General features: G+C 35.4%; 1 protein-coding gene across 1 annotated transcript; it reads left to right on the forward strand.

The window, feature by feature from the left end:
- The first annotated feature begins 12057 nt into the window (after nt 1–12057).
- LOC114297303 (microtubule-associated protein TORTIFOLIA1) lies at nt 12058–19039 on the forward strand. Its single transcript, XM_028241706.2, has 6 exons — nt 12058–13197; nt 14795–14986; nt 15957–16062; nt 16169–16758; nt 16875–17735; nt 18632–19039. Exons 1-6 carry the CDS (start codon nt 12508–12510, stop codon nt 18827–18829), a joined length of 2637 nt encoding a protein of 878 aa, XP_028097507.2. The 5' UTR covers nt 12058–12507; the 3' UTR covers nt 18830–19039.
- The last annotated feature ends 333 nt before the right edge of the window (nt 19040–19372 follow it).

Consider the following 19372-nt stretch of genomic DNA (forward strand, 5'->3'; position numbering starts at 1 on the left):
CACTTGATTTTGTTGGTTTGAATGATTCTTGCAAATTATAGGTTATATTAAATGGTTTGGATGAATTATTATATATGATACATGTAGCAACCCTAATTTTTCTACTGTCATTATTATTATCTTATTTTGTCTTTTGATTTTATTAATTACATGGATATATAAGAATTTAATGTGATATTTAATTAATTTAATGTGGTATTTAAATATATATAATTAATCTGAATATTTATATATATTTATATTTTATATATATATAATATATATATGTATATAAGGTGTTATATATATATATATTCATCTTATATAGCATTTTTTATATGTTGTATTTATATAATACAATGGAATATAATGTCAATTGGGTTATAAGTAGAGACTCACTAAGATTAAAAATAAATAAATTAATTAAAAAAAAAAAACAGAGAGTTGCGGAAGAAAGCCGAGAGAGAGAGACTCCGGGAGAGAGAGGAGAAGGGAGAAAGAAAGGGTTAGGGTTTTATTTTGGTGGCTTTATTAATTCTCTAAGTATTTCTTTGATCTTCAAAAAATATCGTGAGTGCAAAACCCACTTTCCTTGATTTATATTTATTTTGTTGTTATTATTTATTTATTTTTATTTAGTAGATGTTGGTTTGATATTGTATTTGCATAAAGATGATGAATTGATTTCAATTATTTTGGTTAATTGCGTATGCAAGGTTCAAGGTTTTCGTATATATTTATTTTATGGATGTAATCACACTCATGGATATATGAAATTAAAATAAACTAGGAACCCATAGATAAATTCCGAATACTCCATCATGACTCTATGAATTGTTGTTTTATTTGAGTGCTGGTAGAAAAAACGTATAATAAAAAAATAAGGATTATGAGATTTATGTATAGACCGGAAGTGAAAAGCTAAAGTGGTAGAGTTAAGGTACAAAAAATTAAATATGAACTTCTTGGTATAGTTTGAATTATATTGATTTATACATCTTGAAAAATAGTAAACGACCTCAATAAATTATGAAATTTGGATAGAGGCATGTATATATAATTTTAGACAACTTTTGTATTTTAACTTTTTACTAAAAAGATCGATTAGAACTTGTAATCGAATGATCTTGGTTACAATAAATTTTATTCATTTTAACAATGCAGATTTTAGATGTTGTTTTAACCCACAAAACGAGCTTATTTTTATTTATTTTGCATAAAATAAAGTAAAACATTATTTTGTACACTTTTCTTGTTTTGAAATTTTCCGAAAAAAATCATCTTCGGGCAGTTTCTTTTCGTTTTCAGTTTTAGATTTTTCGCTCAAATTCTGTTTAGGTTCTTCTGTCAAGTTTTCCTCTCAACCTGTTCAGTTTCTACTAAATCCTTCCGCTTAACCTTTTAGAAAATTTGATTCTGTATAACTTTTGTTCTTTGAGTTTTGGTCAATTCGAATGATTCAAGTATGAAATTGTGTGTTTTTATACTTCTTCAGCAATTTACTTATGATTAAATTATATTAACTTTATTTTTTGTAGAATGGTGGGTTTTACTAACTTTTTATGTAGAGCTGACCCATCATATTTTTATTTTTATTTTGTGTATTTTATACTCAATTTATATTTAGTTGTATATGGGCAAGAAACTAAACGCTACCGTATCTTGGGAAATTACCCCTTCGTCTCGATGTGGATGGAATTACTTGTCTTGTCCTGTAATAAGAATTAATGTACTTTTTGTTTGTGTCTGGTGGACACGTAAGTATCAAATCTTGTACTCATACCAGTATACTTGTATACTAACTTGTTTTGTCTCTTAACATCTCGGGTGCATTCAGTTTGAGCACTGCCGAGCTACCTTTGCAAGATTAGTTGGGACTTCGGTGGTGACGAGAAATAACTATGGTTGTATGACATGTCTCTCGAATTTCTTTTGCTTTCATGAGATTAGGGTCGATATTAGTTTATTTATTTATTTATGACTTTAGTATTTTGATAGTTTGGCATTGTGAATTATTTTCCAACTTTACATTATTTTAGCTATTTTCACTATTTGTTGCTATTTTAATGTTGGAGGTATTGGATAGTCATGAATTTATGATAGATGGTTTGGTTGGCGTTTGATTTTATTTTATATTTTTTATCCCTTGTATTGTTTTTTGAGCATTGAAATTTACTTAAACCTTGTGGAGATGAGAACATTTAAATTTTGTTTCACCCTTAGGATTTGGATGATGAAATATTGATTGGGATTTAGTTGTAATTTAATATTTAATTGTTCAAATTTTTGGACGTGACAATATAGGTCAAATGGAATTCTTTTTCTATTTTATTTCTATTTTGATAGACAAAAAAATTGAATTAGCAATCAAAATTTGGCTTCCTTTTTCCTCTTTTCGCGACCAAGTGATTAGTTGGTGTTTCAATATTTACATTTGGCGATCAAAATGTTGGTGACTAAATAATTAGTCGGTAAAATTATTAATTTTGACAACCAAAGTGTTTAGTTGCGAATAGGTCTATTGTCGACTAAAGTTTTAGTTGCGCAAACATTACTTTTAGCAACTAACATTTTTGGTCGGGTAATGTGACAATTGGCGACTAACATATTTAGTCGGGAAAATATCACTTTTGACAACTAAAGTGTTTTAGCTACAAAATAGATTAGTCGCGGTAATTATATATTTAGCAACCAAAAATTTAGTCAGCAAATAGAACTTTTTCCTGACTAAAAACATTTAGTCACTAATTACTTTTCCTGACCCTCAATTGATGACCAAAGTGGCGATCAAGAAAATTAGTCACAGGTAATTTTTGTAGACTAAAAATGGACTTTTGCTGACTAAAAATTTAGTCGGCAAAAGTGCGATTTCCTATAGTGTGAGTAGGCTACGTGAGAGGTGATGTGATAGCTTATTGGACAGTTTAGTTTGAATCTTTAGACAAATTAATTATCTACTTATATATTTAACGTTGTTTGTATAAATTAGGGTGACACTTTCTGTACAAGCACAAAAATAATCTTCTCGTATAATCCTGTTGATCAAGTTTGCACTCCTCCAAACGTCGTCGCTTTGCCACCTAAAAACACAAATGTGAGCTGATCAGCGGGTGTGTGCCGGAAACCCCTCCGATGCTTAAGTCAGCAACTAGACAATAGACAATAAGCTCTGTGTATTCTAGAGTAAGAATTGAGATACCTGTACATAAGTCTGGTCATGAGCTTTTATAGACTTTACTTGGCATAATCCTAGTAGGATTCCAACTCTCCTTATAAGAGTCCTTCTAGGAATCACACACCCTACTCACTACTAACCAAGTGAGATGGTTTGCACAATCCTAGTAGGACTTTACTCTCCTTAGCAAAGTCCTCCTAGGAGCCACACTCCTACTCACTACCAACCAAGTGAGATGGTTTTGCATAATCTTAGTAGGACTCTACTCTCCTTAACAGAGTCCTCCCAGGAGTCTCAAGCCCAAGGATAATGATTATTCCTAAAACACCCTCATCACTGCAAGCCAAGTGAGATGGTTGAACCCTTATCTCGGTTGACATTGCGGTCAACCGTGCTCACACAGCTCGGTGATACTTTAAGCACCACTGTCAGTCTTGACTTTGAGATGACACCCTGCAGAGCTATCCTTTAGCTCGGTTCTCCCTCCACTGATACCTCGGTCCAGGATAGCTAGGTCAGGTCACTGGTAGCCCATCTCTGACCGACTCGATGTTTAGATGATCAAGGACCGTGCTACATAAATAATTACCTCGGCCCATAGTTCGGCCCAAACCCGAAATATGAGATGTCTTCTTGGCCTAAGACTGAGCTACACCAGCCCTTATCTCGGCCCATTACGCGGCCCAACTCCTAAAGAAGACTCTTCCTAGCTCGGCCCAATTTGTTTACAAATTACCCTCTCAATTGCCCCTTAATTCCATCTACGTAGCATGACTGAGATTATTTTTCCTCCAGCCGAGCTAAGAACGCCCCACTCTACCGAGCTAAAAAGTTGTTCGGTTCGTTCGGCCCCAATAAGCTTTGTCAGTTGCTCAACATGTTCTTCCACTAATCTGGCACGACGTCATTCCCAAGATACGTGGCGTGCCCCTATTATCCTCGTTCTCTTGTTGCAACCGTCATGTACCTTCAAAATTTTGAACAGCCCCGCCTTTTTGCCTTTAATATTTATATCCTTTGAGTTCGCAATCATATGAGAATGCGTTCTTTTAGTGTAACCGGGCTATATGTCCCACCTTTTGTAATCATCTTCCAATTAATGAAAAATTTCGATCTCTTTGCTCGGTTACTGTGTTTCTTTTTCAATGTTTTGCATCATTTCGACCGCATGCCTAGCCAAACTAATTAGTTTGGCCTTACTTGATCTTGCCAACCTTCTTTGGCCGAGAAACGCATCTCGGCTGAAGAATCCAAAAAACTTGTTGGTCAAAACTGTCAACCTACTTTTGCCAGGTAACTGTCATCCCGGCCAAAGAGTGTAAAAGTTTTGTTGGTCATACCTGCCAACTTCCTGCAGCCTAGATCCTTATCTCGGCTTAGGAGAGCTAAATGTTGGTTATTCCTGCCAACCTTCTTCAGCCTAGATCCTTATTTCGACTGAAGAGAGCTAAATGTTGGTTATACTTGCCAACTTCTTGCAGCCTAGATCCTTATCTCGGCTTAGGAGAGCTAAATGTTGGTTATTCCTGCCAACCTTCTTCAGTCTAGATCCTTATCTCGGCTGAAGAGAGCTAAATGTTGGTCATACCTGCCAACTTCCTGCAGCCTAAATCCTTATCTCGGCTTAGGAATGAAAAAAGTGTTGGTCAAACCTGCTAACCTTTTTTGTTGTCCCCCAGTCGGGCAAAGACTTATTTAGAAAGAGTTGGTCAAACCTACCAACCCACTTTGCCCCAAGTTGGGCAAAGACTTTTGCGCGGTTAGTCCTACTTGTCAACCGTGTTAACTCTTGCCAAAGGCTTTTTGTCTGGTATCATTGTTGCGTCAGACTCTGCCTTGGTGCACGCCTTATCTTCTTCTACCCGGATGTGTTGGTGCACTCTCTCCATTAGGGCTTCCATAGTAAGGGGCAGCGTCATTGTCATTGAATCCCTTAACTTATTGTCAACTGGCAAACCTCGTTTGTACTGTGCGATAGCTAGGTTTGTAGGGCAATCTCCATTCTGATTAAAAGTCTCCCAATACCGGTTATTGTAAGACCTCAATGTTTCTTTCTCACCCATGTCTATGGAGAGAAGGTGGTCAATCTCCACTGGTGTCTTGGTGTTCGTTCTGAATCTGGTTACAAATGCTTCTACTAGTTGCGCCCACGAAGCTATGCTACCTTCTGGCAACCTTTCAAACCATGTTAGACCCAGGTCACCAAGGTTGGAAGGGAATAGGATACACATTACAACCTCGTTTGGCCGATATACCGCGATGACTTGGCGGAAGTGGCTCAAGTGCATGTAGGGGTCCGACTTCCCCTCATAAGTTGTGAATTTAGGCTGATGGAAGCCTAAGGGTAATGGTGCGTTCTCAATTGCTGGAACGAACGGCAAGCTCTACAGCCTTGTTAACACTTTGTCTGCTGGTTCACAGGCAAGGCGCGGCTTTAGCATTCCTACTTTGACACTCCCATGAGTTCTAGGAATCAATCATTGTAGTGCGGAGACTCTGCGGGGGTCGTGAGCCAGAGTGTCTTCTCTCATTCGAGCCCTTCCTCAAGCACTGCCTACAGGTTCGCCGACCTAGGCGACTCCGTGTGCCTAGATGTCGTTTGATGCGAATGTGAGGGCCGATAACTGCTTCCCTCCTTGTAAGACCTTTCATTCCTCATTCTCTCAGACCTGGAGTAGTGCGTCCTAGAAGTCCTTGATTGGGTGTCGCCTGTTCTAAGGCTCCTACTTTTCTTCTTGTGATGGCGTGACATGTCTATCACGATCTTCTAAGTGGTAAGGGGGCGTATGGCATTTGTGTCCCTTTTCTGTTGCCACCCCTTTTTCTTTGATCTGGCACTTCTAGTCTCCATGTCTGCCGCCATCTTCCTTATTAACTCGTCTTGCTCCCTTACGCGATCCTTCAGAACTTGAGGATCCAACCTCCGCCTCTGTCTTTCTGGACTTTGAGAGCGACAGGGACTAGTGCCCCGTCTCTTCCTTGTGTCCCTCTGGGAGTTCCGTCGCTGGGGTTCTAATTCTGCCATGGGTGGGATAGAAAGGAAACCTTCGCGCCTCCCACCCCCCTCTGGGGTTTGCCCATCAATAGCGGATTGCGGCAAGTCTTCATTGTGCGCCATTGATTTCAACTAGAGAGGAAAACTCGATCAAAAGGTTTTGTTTTTCATGTATTTCCCACAGACGACGCCAATTGTACGAGCATATAAATAATCTTCTCATATAATCCTGTTGATCAAGTTTGCACTCCTCCAAACGTCATCGCTTTGCCACCTGAAAACACAAATGTGAGCTAATCGGCGGGTGTGTGCCGAAAACCCCTTCGATGCCTAAGTCAACAACTAGACAATAGACAATAAGCTCTGCGTATTCTAGAGTAAGAATTGAGATACCTGTACATAGGTCTAATCATGAGCTTTTATAGACTTTACTTGGCACAATCCTAGTAGGATTCCAACTCTCCTTATAAGAGTCCTTCTAGGAATCACACACCCTACTCACTACCAACCAAGTGAGATGGTTTGCACAATCCTAGTAGGACTTTACTCTCTTTAGCAGAGTCCTCCTAGGAGTCACACTCCTACTCACTACCAACCAAGTGAGATGGTTTTGCACAATCTTAGTAGGACTCTACTCTCCTTAGCAAAGTTCTCCTAGGAGTCTCAAGCCCAAAGATAATGATTATCCCTGAAACACCCTCATCACTGCAAGCCAAGTGAGATGGTTGAACCCTTACCTCAGCTGACATTGCGGTCAACCGTGCTCACACAGCTTGGTGATACTTTAAGTACCATTGTCAGTCTTGACTTTGAGATGATGCCTTGTAGAGCTATCCTTTAGCTCAGTTCTCCCTCCACTGATACCTTGGTCCAGGATAGCTAGGTCCGGTCACTAGTAGCCCATCTCTGACCGACCTGATGTTTAGATAATCAAGGACCGTGCTACATAAATAATTACCTCGGCCCATAGTTCGGCCCAAACCTGAAATATGAGATGTCTTCTTGGCCTAAGACCGAGCTACACCAGCCCTTATCTCGGCTCATTACGTGGCCTAACTCCCAAAGAAGACTCTTCCGAGCTCGGCCCAATTTGTTTACAAATTATCTTCTCACTTTCCGTTTTTTTAATAATATTATGATTTAAATACCGTTGAGTCTTGAATCCCAATTTAAGATTTCATTATGGAATTGATTCATCTTTGGTCAGGAAAAATTAGGTTCAACAATTCTCATTGTTATGCTCACACTTCTGTCATTGCCAGCGATATCACACAATAAAAAATGAGCCAATTCCCTCAAGTAGCCCCACAAGAAATTCTTGTTATTGCTTCTTTCTTTCTTTTTTTTCCTTAAATTTTTAAATATCATCACATAGGTTCGGATCATTATATAACGATTCTTTATGATTTAATCATTTTTTAAAAATTTTATTCAATCATATAAATACATAATTCCTTATCATTAAATAGACACATAATAAATGTGATATTCTGATAAGTCTTAAACTAAAGGGGGGTTTGAGATGATCTAAATAAGTGTACTTTTTAACTTTTTATGAAATATGACTTTTTATGAAATATGAGTTGGGTATGGGTTGCGTTTGAAGTGATGTAGTAGAGAGATGATGTGATTTAAATAAGATGATGTGATTTAAATACAATAGTGACTTTTTGACTTTTTAACTTTTTTAGGTTACGACAAATAAGGCCTAACTTTCCACCTTTCTCAATAATGTACTCTCTTTCTGTGGATTGAGTGTGCTAAAGACTATTTTGCCCAAAGCTTCAATCGATGCCGTACATCTCACTATCTTTGTTATAGGCTATGCTTGGCATGAGTTTTTTTTTGGTTATTTAAATCACAAAATAGACTAAAAAGTTAAAAGATAAAATATTACATCCAAACTAAAATTATTATTTTTTTTTCTCACAAAAATAAAAAAATCTCATCACAAATGAGACTTTTTAACCCTAAACTAAAAAAGTAAAAAAATTAAAAAGTCAACTTACATTTCAAACGAAGGCATAAAGTTATTTGTGTTTTGAAAATAATTTATCCAAAGAATAACTGTAGAGAACATTTAAGAGAGGACAGTGATAAATTTTTAGTAGATATGCATGTCCTTGCCATTGATGATGACCCAATTTGTTTGTTACTATTTCAAAAATGGGTCTTGCTACATCCCCTAAAAATATCCCCCTTAATCCCCCTAATTTCTATATCAAGTAAAAAAAAAAAAAAAAAAGAAAAAAGTTGCCCAAATTGGAAATTAGGGGGGAAATTTTTAGGGCTCTAAATCATTTTCCTTCAAAAATATCATTACTACAATTTGATTATCCCATGGTTGTTTTTTTTTTTTTTTTTCTTTTGAGATTGTGTTCCGCTGATTAGACATGGCCATTTTATGTGATTGAGTTTTGTTAAAACATTTTACCAAATTTTGTGTTTTTTTTTGTAATTTTTTTGGAAGTTTTGTTGATTGGTTCTTAAATTTGGTTTCATCATTTTTTAAAGGTTTTGTTGATTTGAGTTACATGGTAACAATATCTTGTCAATTAATTTAGGGTAAATTATAAATATATTTTTTAATATTTATTTAAAATACAAATTACTTGTAATCATACAAATTACTAATAGTAGTTTATGATTTAATCCTTTCTCCTTCTTCTTTTTTTATTTATTTTTATTTTTTTGTTCATTCAATCCTATCAACACATAATTCCCTGTTATTAAATAGAACAAACGTCATATTTTGACAAAACTCAAGACAAACTTCCATTCCACCTTACTCAATAATGTTTCCTTTTTAATTCTTTGGCAGTCCCACTGCTAGATAGAGTTGGAAGACCTTTGATATATAACCCTTTAATTAATACACACAATGATGGAGGATCCAACCTCCATGTCTTTCCAAAATAAAGAATAATGTTATATATATTAACTAGTATATTAATTAATGTATTAATAGATAATGTGATATAATTTTAGAGATTTTAGTTATTTGTAATTTGTAATTTGTAATTTTGGGTAGGATCATAATTTTGAAGTGACAATGTTATAACATATGTTAGTATATTAATTAGTATATCAATTGGTGCATGTAACACTACTGTAAAATAATTTTTTTAAAAAAAATGTAATTGACCTACGATATAATTTGTGAAATATACAACTAACTACCCTCTGTTTCACCAAAAAGTATACTTTGGCCTATTTTGACAAGTTGTTAATACTTTTGATTTTTCTGAGTCATATGACTTCTCTATTTTTTTACATATTTTTATAAATAAAAAAAATCAAAAATTCAGTATTTAACCAACTTTTCAAAACAATCCTTTTAAGTCAAATTCGAACACTAAAATGTCTCAAATCTTAGGTTGATGAGTTTTTTTTTTTTTTTTTTTTGCTTTTTGCTTTTTTTTTTTTTTTTGTTGGATGGGGTTACAATAGAAAGATAAATATAACCTAAAAACCTAATAAAATTATACCAACCATGTGGCTTGCAGAAAGAAGTCAAGACTTTGAGAGAAATTTTAATTAATGTTATATTTAATTAAGGATTTAAGAAGGAATTTGAAAAAAAAATGTGTGAAATTAAATAAAATGTAAATATATTTTATTCACATTTTAACTACTTTATTTATTTTTATTTTTTTTCTAAATTTCCCAATCAAACATAGTGTGAGTGGCTTTTTTAATAAATAATAATAATAAAAATTTATAATCATACTATCAGAATGTGAAATTTGTCATTGATTAATCGCTATGTGAATTAACAATTACACCCAATACTCCCATTCAAAAGCCAAAGATTGACCAAGAATTTTGCCAAGTCACCAGCAAAATTCATTCTCTTGAGTTATAATTTATGATCTGACAAATCTAAAACAATATGGTCATGTTTGATTCACTTCACTATTAGTGAAGCATTAATAATCCTATCAAATTAGTGTGGTGTTAACTATCCCACCCCTACCCCATTACTAATAATCCTACAAATTTGTTGGATTAATTATCCATTGGATTAATAATCCTAAACCAAAGTGTCAAAACAAACATAGGATAATTGGGCCCACGGATTAATAATCCCAATCCCATACTTTAATCCCTCCAATCAAACATACCCTATGAGTAACAAAGTACAAAAACTTCTATGAAAAATATTTGCTGTCTCTGGTTGATTTCATTAACTCAATTCTTTCGCAACCCAGTTAAAAGTTAGTAACTTATTTGAAGTCATATTATTTTTCACATTTTTTATTTATAAAAGAATAAGATAATTAAAAAAAAAGTTAACTTTTAACTAACTTTTTAAAAAGTTTAATTATGAAACTCTGAGGTAGTATTTGGTAGAGTTTTAAAATTATGATTTGAGAATAAAGTTATATTTTGAGTTTGTGAGTGTTGGAAGCATGATTTGAAAAGAAAATTTTTTTTTGGTTATAAGTTTTGAATTTTTTGTTGTGACATATGAAATGAAAAAAATTATTTGGTTATGAGTTTTGAAAAGAGTTTTTAAAATTTTAATTGAAAAACTTATAACTTATAACCAAATACACAACTGAAAACTCTATTGAAAATTTTATTCAACACTCATAATCAAACTCTTTTTAAAATTCAATTCAAAAAAATAATTTGTCATTTTGGTTTTAAAAAATAATTTATATATTTAAAAATATTAAAAACAAATATAATTTTTTTTTATCCAAATAACAGGTGCCGATTGACAATTGAAAAAAAAAAAAACAAAAAAAAGGGTATTGTGCCGGTCAACTGGACGGCCGACCGGGTATATCAAAAATTCAAAAATTGTCTACTTTACCAAACATGCTTTCAAAATGTATTTTAAGATTGATTTGAAATTATGATTTGAAAACTCAAATCAAACATATTATTAAAATGTAAGGATAAAATTAATTTTAGAAAACTCTACCAAAGACAGCCTAATATTTTTAAATTTCCAAATTGAAAACTCCAACTTGCAGTCTATCCCACATTAACAAGAATGTTTTGAGCAAGTTTACCTAATGTATGAACTTTGATAATTATTGATTTATATAAGATTTAATATTTTTAAAAGAATATAAAATATGATAACTACTGAATAATACTATAAAATATCACCCTAGAAATACTTAATAATTTTCACATATAATGTAGAAAAATATACATTGTGTTTGGTAGAAATTTCAAAACTTAATTCTACCATTTGGTTTGAGTGTGGTGTTTGGTTAGAGTTTTTAAAAATTAATTTCACACTTACTTTTGAAAACACATTCATTCGGTCGTCCATCTGGACGTTCGACCAGTCATCTAACCAGTTGGCCGGAACAATATTCGTGTTTTTTTTTTTGGGCACCTGTTACTTTTATATTTTAAATAAAAAAGTATTTTTGGAATTTTTTTAAATTTTTTTATGGGTTTTGAAAAAAAAAATTGAATTGTGTGTTTGATTATGAATTGTAAATTTTTGAATCAAATATCATATGTCACATCAAAAATTCTAAACATAATTCAAACTTATAATCAAATAAATTTTTCATACTCAAATCATAATTTCAAAACTGACAAACTCAAAAAATAATTCTATTCTTAAATTATAATTCTAAAATTTTACCAAAAATTATCATAAATTTTTAACAAATAATAAATATATTACTATTATTATTTATAACAAAATTGAACCTAGAATCATGGTCCACTGTTTCCTATTTCATAGACGTAAATGGTCTATGGAAGGGAAAATTATTACTTTGCTCCAGGGGAAAATTTAAGTGGTGCTCCAAGAAAAAAAATAAGTGGTGTTAACATGTATTTTATTAGTTAAATCTTATCAGTTTTTTTTCTCTTTTGAGAAGACAATGGGACAAGTATCCTGATTTATATGGGATGGAGCAATAATACTCGTGGACGACCCAATAACGTCTCTTATTGAAGTCATCTATTATCATTGGGTATATCCATTTTCTGTTTCACATGAATCATTAGATCTCAATTTATTTATTTATATATATATATTTTTTTGAAAATTACAGTTCAACATCTTCACTCTCACACAGATCTCATTTCCTTTCCAAGTGGCTTTGATTTTGCTTTCATGGCAGGTTAAACTTCTCCCTCTCAAGCCTTTGCTCTCACACTACATCTCTCTCTCTCTCTCTCTCTCTCCAATCTATGTCTCCTCTGCATCACCATTGTGTTTATACATATTACAAAGTCCACGACCGCAAGTAGTCCCATCTTCAAAATCTTAGCATTCACATTACACCAATCTCTCTACCTTTCTCTGTAAAAATTTAAATCTTTATCTTCTTTGCAACACCATTTCTGTGATTCTTCAACAAAAAATTCAATCACAATGACTTCACAAACACCCAAATCCTCCAAACCCTCAAAATCCCAAACCCAATCCCCTTCAAGATCATCTTCTCTCTCCTCCCACCTTGCCATGGTTGAGCTTAAGCAAAGAATCCTCACTTCTCTCTCCAAACTCTCCGACAGAGACACCCACCAGATCGCCATCGAAGACCTCGACAAGATCATCCAAACCGTCTCTCCTGACGGCGTTTCGATGCTCCTCAACTGCCTCTACGACGCCACCGCCGACCCCAAACCCGCCGTCAAGAAGGAATCGCTCCGCCTCCTAGCCGCCCTCGCCGCCGCCCACGTCGATTCCACGGCCACCCATTTGACGAAAATCATTGCCCACATTGTGAAGAGGCTCAAAGACTCTGATTCGGGGGTTAGGGATTCGTGTCGAGATTCGATTGGGGCGCTTTCGAAGCTGTATTTGAAGGGTGAGGGCGATAATGGGGGTTTTGGGTCGGTTGTTTCGCTGTTTGTTAAGCCATTGTTTGAGGCTATGGGTGAGCAGAACAAGTGGGTTCAAGGTGGTTCGGCAATTTGTATGGCGAAGATGGTGGATTGTGCGTCGGACCCGCCTGTTGGTCCGTTTCAGAAGCTGTGTCCTAGGATCTGCAAGTTGCTTAACAATCCTAATTTCTTAGCAAAGGCTGCTTTGTTGCCCGTGGTTTCGAGTTTGTCTCAGGTGGGTTGAATGCTGTGTTTTTAATTGTTTGTGAGTTGTTTTCAAATTTCAAATTGTTTGAGTTGTTTTCAATTTCAAATATGCTGCTTTTGTGGTGTCAAATCTGATGGTTGAATTGAGTTTTGAACTTTGTTTAGTTGGCTAGGAATTAACAGTCCGTTTGGATAGATGGATTTGGTGAGAAAAGAAAAGAAAAGAAAAATCTTTCACTTGTTTGCATGACTAATAGATGAGAAATGATGTGAAATGGTGAGAAATATAGCTCTCTTAAAAACACTGTTTCGATTCTCACCAAAAGATTTGAGAAGCTGGAGTTCTTACATGCTAATAGCCAATTTTAGATGATTTATTTTAAGCCGTACTCCATTATACGAAGAAAGTGAGAGGGGTAGCAAGATTGGGTTCTTAAGCTGAACTGTCTCATATTTGATTTTCTAGTTTTACTTTAAAGCTGTGTAATTGCTGAGGTGTTTTAGTAGAAGAAAATGAATTGGATTCTTGACTTGAATTTGATGATTCAATGATATATATTGTACCATCTGCCATGTTTGAGTGCTGAGAAACGATGGTATAAAACTTGGAATCTTGATATCATATGAATTGAGTTTTACAATCAATTGAAATATATGCTTGGTTTGCTTGCTGAGAAAATGTAGGTGAAGGGAAGAAAAAGATGGTGTGTTTGTTAGGTAGTCACTTCAACCTAATCTGCTTTGAGATTGAAGTTTGTGTTTACGTTTATGGTCCTATCGTTTTCACAACCAAATGGATTATTGGGTACTTTAATATTATTTACAAAGTATTATCAAACCTCAATATAATTTCTGTGAGTCCTCGTTAATATTGTTGGACTATTCAGTGTCAGCAATCTGTCAGCTTTCATTATATAATTCAGGTGATTTTTTTATTTAAATTGATTGTAGTATATAGTTGACTACACTCAGATCCTTTATTTCTATAATTTATTTCAAGAGGATTTCAGTTTTGAGAGGCTCTGTGCCATTTAATATATAATTTTGAAGGCCTGATCAGAAATCAGCAATGCATGTGTAAAAAACTCTATCATGTCAAGGAGAGCACAAACCGTGTACCAATCCTGTGATCTTCGTCTTTAATCGGAGTACAAACCATATCCCAATTCACCGGGTGATATTCGAACTCCTTTCCACTAAGAAAGAAAGGCAAATGTTAGAGAAGTTGTTACTTTAAGTGGAAACTAGATTGAAGGAATAATATACTAATAACTCAGTTAAAACATAAAAATTTGGTTAGGGCCGTCCAATTGGAATCTCCTTTGTTATCTAGGACAAATCACAAATAGCAGTATTGATATATTTACATATCCAACCTTGCTACAAGTTTACAATATTGATATTTTTATGTACCAATATCTGCCAGCATTGTTTTCCTACCTCCATCTATGTTTCTTTTGTTTCTTACCGCCATGTATATTGTACATTTTGTATGAGATAGCAAAACTTATTTGAAACTGAAACCATTCATCAGTAGCCTAGGTTGTATAGAAGCTCTTTTAGATATAAAACGTACTCAAATAATGTTGTCAATTTAAAGCTTCTTTATCAAACACTTCCTGTAGGTAGGGGCTATTGCGCCACAAAGCTTGGAGCCATTGCTGCAAAGCATTCATGAGTGCCTTGGAAGTACAGATTGGGCAACACGTAAAGCTGCAGCTGATACATTAAGTGCTTTAGCGTTACATTCAAGCAACTTGATTGCAGATGGAGCTACTTCCATGGTGACAGTGCTTGAGGCTTGCCGCTTTGACAAGGTACTTAGAATAATTTTTCCTCTAGATAATGATCCATTTTAAAGCCCTCTTGCTGTGATGCATGTGTCTATACTTACAATGTCTACAGTTATCTCGTTTCAGTTTCATTAAAATTATGATGCTAGAAATCTTTACATGCGCCAAACACCTGCCTGTTTTTTTTGCTTGTGGCATTGTTAGATGTTCTTTCTTCAGCGGGCTTGTTTGATTGTGTTATTCAATTAGCATTTCAGGTTTAGAGTCTGAATGCATCTACTGAGTTACTAGAGTCTAGGATATGAATCTCTAGTTAGGTATATGTAAGAGCAAGGTAATTAGTCTTTACCTGCACATCAATGGCGTATTTCACATTCTATATATGCACTTATTTTTACATTCTTCATTTTCACCCTACTTCTGAAGCTTTTCCATAGTCTTCTTGAGGGGAGGGTCCCTCCGGGGGTGGGTTGAGTTTGACACAACATTTGAGTTTGAATTGTATCCTTATTCTCAGCTATTGACAGTTACAACATTTGAGTTTGAATTGTATCCTTATTATCAAGCAATTGACATTTTCCATTCTTGATCCACGAACTTGAAGCATGTTGCATAATAGACTGTTGAAGATGGAATGATCACAAATCAGCTTCACTCTCATGTTGAAAGATTCTGGAGCAGGGTCCATATAACAATTTGAAAATGAAAAAATCATGATGCAAGCTCTAGAAGAGAGCATGACTTGAGGAAGAAGGGAGGGTTGGCTCTGTTTGTTAGTTTGTTTGCTTCTTCTTCTTTCTTCTTTCTTTTTTTTTTTAAGTGGAACCTGTAAGTGGTTATGTGATTCTGCATAGAATTTGTTAGCTTTTATATTTTTAAAGACGTCATATAGGTCTTCTAAAGTGACTTTGGTATATAAAATAAGAATGATTGATTGCTGTAGGTTGTTATACACTCATTATTTCAACATTCACATGATTAATTGATTTTTCAGATCAAACCTGTCAGAGATAGTATGCTGGAGGCACTGCAGTTATGGAAGAAAATGGCAGGAAAAGGAGGAGACGGGGCTTCCAAAGACCAGCAAGCTGCATCTCGTGGTAAGTTTACCAGGGCAATGTTCTTCATTTGACTGATTCTTGAATTAGCTTGTTGCATTTATTCATATCTTGATTTTTCACTTTTTCCACGTGGCCAATTTTTCAGATGGTGAAAATTCTGAGCCAGCTGAGCTGTCAGGAAAAAAGGACCTGAAAGTTCCAAATCATGGCAACACCAAAACTGAGGCCTCAGCGAAGGATTCTCCATCAAGCGGATCATCTCCTAGTGATTTTGCTTCCAAAGGAAAAGGCAGCAACAGTTTAGACAAAGCAGTTGGGTTATTGAAGAAAAGGGCACCTTCCCTAACTGACAAAGAATTGAACCCAGAATTCTTCCAGAAACTAGAAAAAAGAGGTTCAGGTGATTTGCCCATAGAGGTGGTTGTTGCTCGTCGATGTCTCAACTCTGAAAATATGCAAAATGAGGGAGAATCAGAGCCAAATGATTCAAATTCAAGGGCAAGGTCAAAGGGGAACTGCCAGCCAGATGATGGACTGGTAAACCTCAAGTATAACAGCACTGAGAAAGGAACTGTTGGCGTGTCTTCTAGACAGCGAGATTTTGACGAGTTTACCAGAGAAAAGTGGGCTGAAGAGAGAGGTAATGGGAAAGACTCAAGAACGAATTGGTTGGCTATCCAGAGACAATTATTACAACTGGAGAGACAGCAAGCTCATCTTACGAATATGTTGCAGGTCTGTCAAATTTATTTGCGTAGAGAAAGTGGTTTTACTTTTTCTTACTTCATCTTTATTTATTTATTTATTTATTTTGTATCTGCTTATTTCATTATAGTTTTCTTGAATTGCAGGATTTCATGGGTGGGTCTCATGAAAGCATGGTGACTCTAGAGAGCAGAGTACGGGGTCTAGAGAGAGTAGTTGAAGATATGGCACGGGACTTGTCAATATCCTCAGGTCGAAGAGGTAGTAGCTTTATGGTGGGATTTGAGGGTGCTAATAGGCCTTCAGGCAAGTATAATGGCTTCGCTGACTACTCTGGTTCCAAGTTGGGGAGAAGCAGTGATGGGTGGATGCCCTTTGGGGAGAGGTATGGCCCACCTGAAAGTATAGGTTCAACCATGAGAGGAAGGGGACCTTCTTGGAGATCCGATGTTTCTGATAATTGGGATTTTCACACATATGGAAAAAATGGGCAAATGGGATCTAGGAGAATCTTTGGTGATGGTAGGTCACCTAAGTCGGAACATGAGAATGATCAGATTGGCAGTAGGAGAGCTTGGGATAAAGGACCTGTTAGGCTCGGTGAAGGGCCTTCCGCGAGAAGCGTGTGGCAAGCTTCAAAGGATGAAGCAACCTTGGAAGCAATTCGAATAGCTGGCGAAGACAATGGAACTGCTCGAAATTCAAGAGTAGCGATTCCGGAATTGACTGCAGAAGCTTTGGGAGATGACAATAGTGTGCCCGAGAGAGACCCTGTATGGACTTCATGGAGTAATGCAATGGATGCGCTTCACGTAGGTGATATGGATTCTGCTTATGCTGAAGTTTTGTCTACTGGTGATGATCTCTTGCTTGTGAAGCTGATGGACAGAACAGGAGCTGTTGCTGATCAACTCTCAAATGAGGTAGCAAGTGAGGTTTTGCATGCTGTTGCACAGTTTCTACAAGACCAAAACTTGTCTGACATTTGTGTATCTTGGACTCAACAGGTACTTTCTTCTCCTGATTTTTACAACTTTAACCTGCTTTGCTTGTGCAAAACCTGGAAAAAAACAAAAAAAAAAAATAATTCCCACAGCCAAATGAAGAATTAACAATGATCATAGTAACTGGAAAATATGCAGTTTCTGTTAGCAGTATAAGTAGTTATGTACCAGAAATACATATTTCATTTTGTTTTCACCACATGCCTGAAAGGGTTTCTCTGAAATATATTTTTAGATTGAAGAAACTTGAAATAAAAATTTAATAATTAATTTTGTTTTTAATGCAATAAATGAAGTAATTTTGAATGCGTGAAGCATTGTAGGAATGGGTTTCAGTCAAAGCATCAGAACCACCATTAAATGAAATCTAGTTTCTTGAACAAGCTACACCTTCCCTCTGCTGAGGCCTGTTATGAATCATGCAGCACAAAGTTAAGAAATTTCAGAAACCTGTTGTGAGTCTAGCTTATAATATTTTGTGGACTTAGATAAAAGTAACCATACGATTGATCATTGACCCATGGACGCAAGTTGGTTGAACAATTTTGTTGTGTGTTTATTTTGGGGTAGATGTGAGAAGTGACTATGAAGTAAAATGCTGATGCATTAGATCCTCCAACCAAAGTTGTGAGTTTGATATTCTGCAATGTCCATCCAAGTAAAATCATACCTGGTCTTTATATGATGAGCCATCTTATGTTTTCAAAACTGATATGCTGGGGGGGGCGTGGGAACAGCAAAACTATGAAGAAATTAGACATTCTGCCTTACCAAATGCAAACCCATCATTGTTCTCTACTCATGGTTTGAAATACTGTTTATGTTCAGTAGCTTTCCTCTTTTCTGTTTTGCTTCAACTGCTTAAGTTATCTTCTTGTTTCGCTCTGCTTTTTCTGCAGTTGGCAGATATCGTGGGAGAAAATGGACCTGACGTCTTAGGCATTCCAACAGAAGTAAAACAGGAACTTTTGCTGAATTTACACGATGCTTGCACAGAAATTGACACATCTGAGGACTGGGAAGGTGCAACACCCGACCAACTCTTGTTGCAGTTGGCATCAGCATGGGGAATTGATCTGCAACAGCTGGAGAAGTAATCATGAGCTCTGTGGCCTGTCAAGATTGGGTTTTTTGGTTTTTTGGGGGGGTCTGGTGATTGGGATGAACATGTTGTGTACATAGGTCAGGTGAATTGTCTACAGCACAACCATATAATGGAATTGACTAGTTACAGTTTATGATTTTGATTTGATTGAAATTGGATATAAATTTTGTTCTAATATAAGTTGGGGGTGGCACATTACAAATGCTCGTCCTCGTGGAAAGCTCTTTCTTTCAGTTTATTGCAAAATAGATGCTTAAATGTGAAAATCAAGAGACACCCGCAAGTGCTGTGAAATGTAGCTTATGATTTGCTTCTCTTATTGACAAAAAAATAGCAGATTTCGCACCAAGTTCAAATTTTTTATAGAAAACCTTTTTGATAGAAAATGGCTAGGAAAATGAAGTCATATTCCAGTGAAGTTAAGCTTTTTGACGGAAAATGGACAGGAAAATGAGAGTTACATAATTTTCACAGGTTTAGGAAAGAAGAAAATTTCGTAATTAAGGGTGTATATGGTATGTGAGAGTATAATAAA

The sequence above is a fragment of the Camellia sinensis genome, chromosome 7 (assembly GCF_055761805.1).
Source record: "Camellia sinensis isolate YWXY chromosome 7, ASM5576180v1, whole genome shotgun sequence".
In the NCBI taxonomy this organism is placed as follows: domain Eukaryota; kingdom Viridiplantae; phylum Streptophyta; class Magnoliopsida; order Ericales; family Theaceae; genus Camellia; species Camellia sinensis.

Excerpts from the sequence above, each read along its gene's own strand:
- LOC114297303 (XM_028241706.2), top strand. The coding sequence starts at position 12,508 with ATGACTTCACAAACACCCAAATCCTCCAAACCCTCAAAATCCCAAACC. Across the intron at positions 16,063-16,168 it reads CCAGCAAGCTGCATCTCGTG|ATGGTGAAAATTCTGAGCCA; the intron begins GTAAGTTTACCA and ends CCAATTTTTCAG. Across the intron at positions 16,759-16,874 it reads ATCTTACGAATATGTTGCAG|GATTTCATGGGTGGGTCTCA; the intron begins GTCTGTCAAATT and ends CTTGAATTGCAG.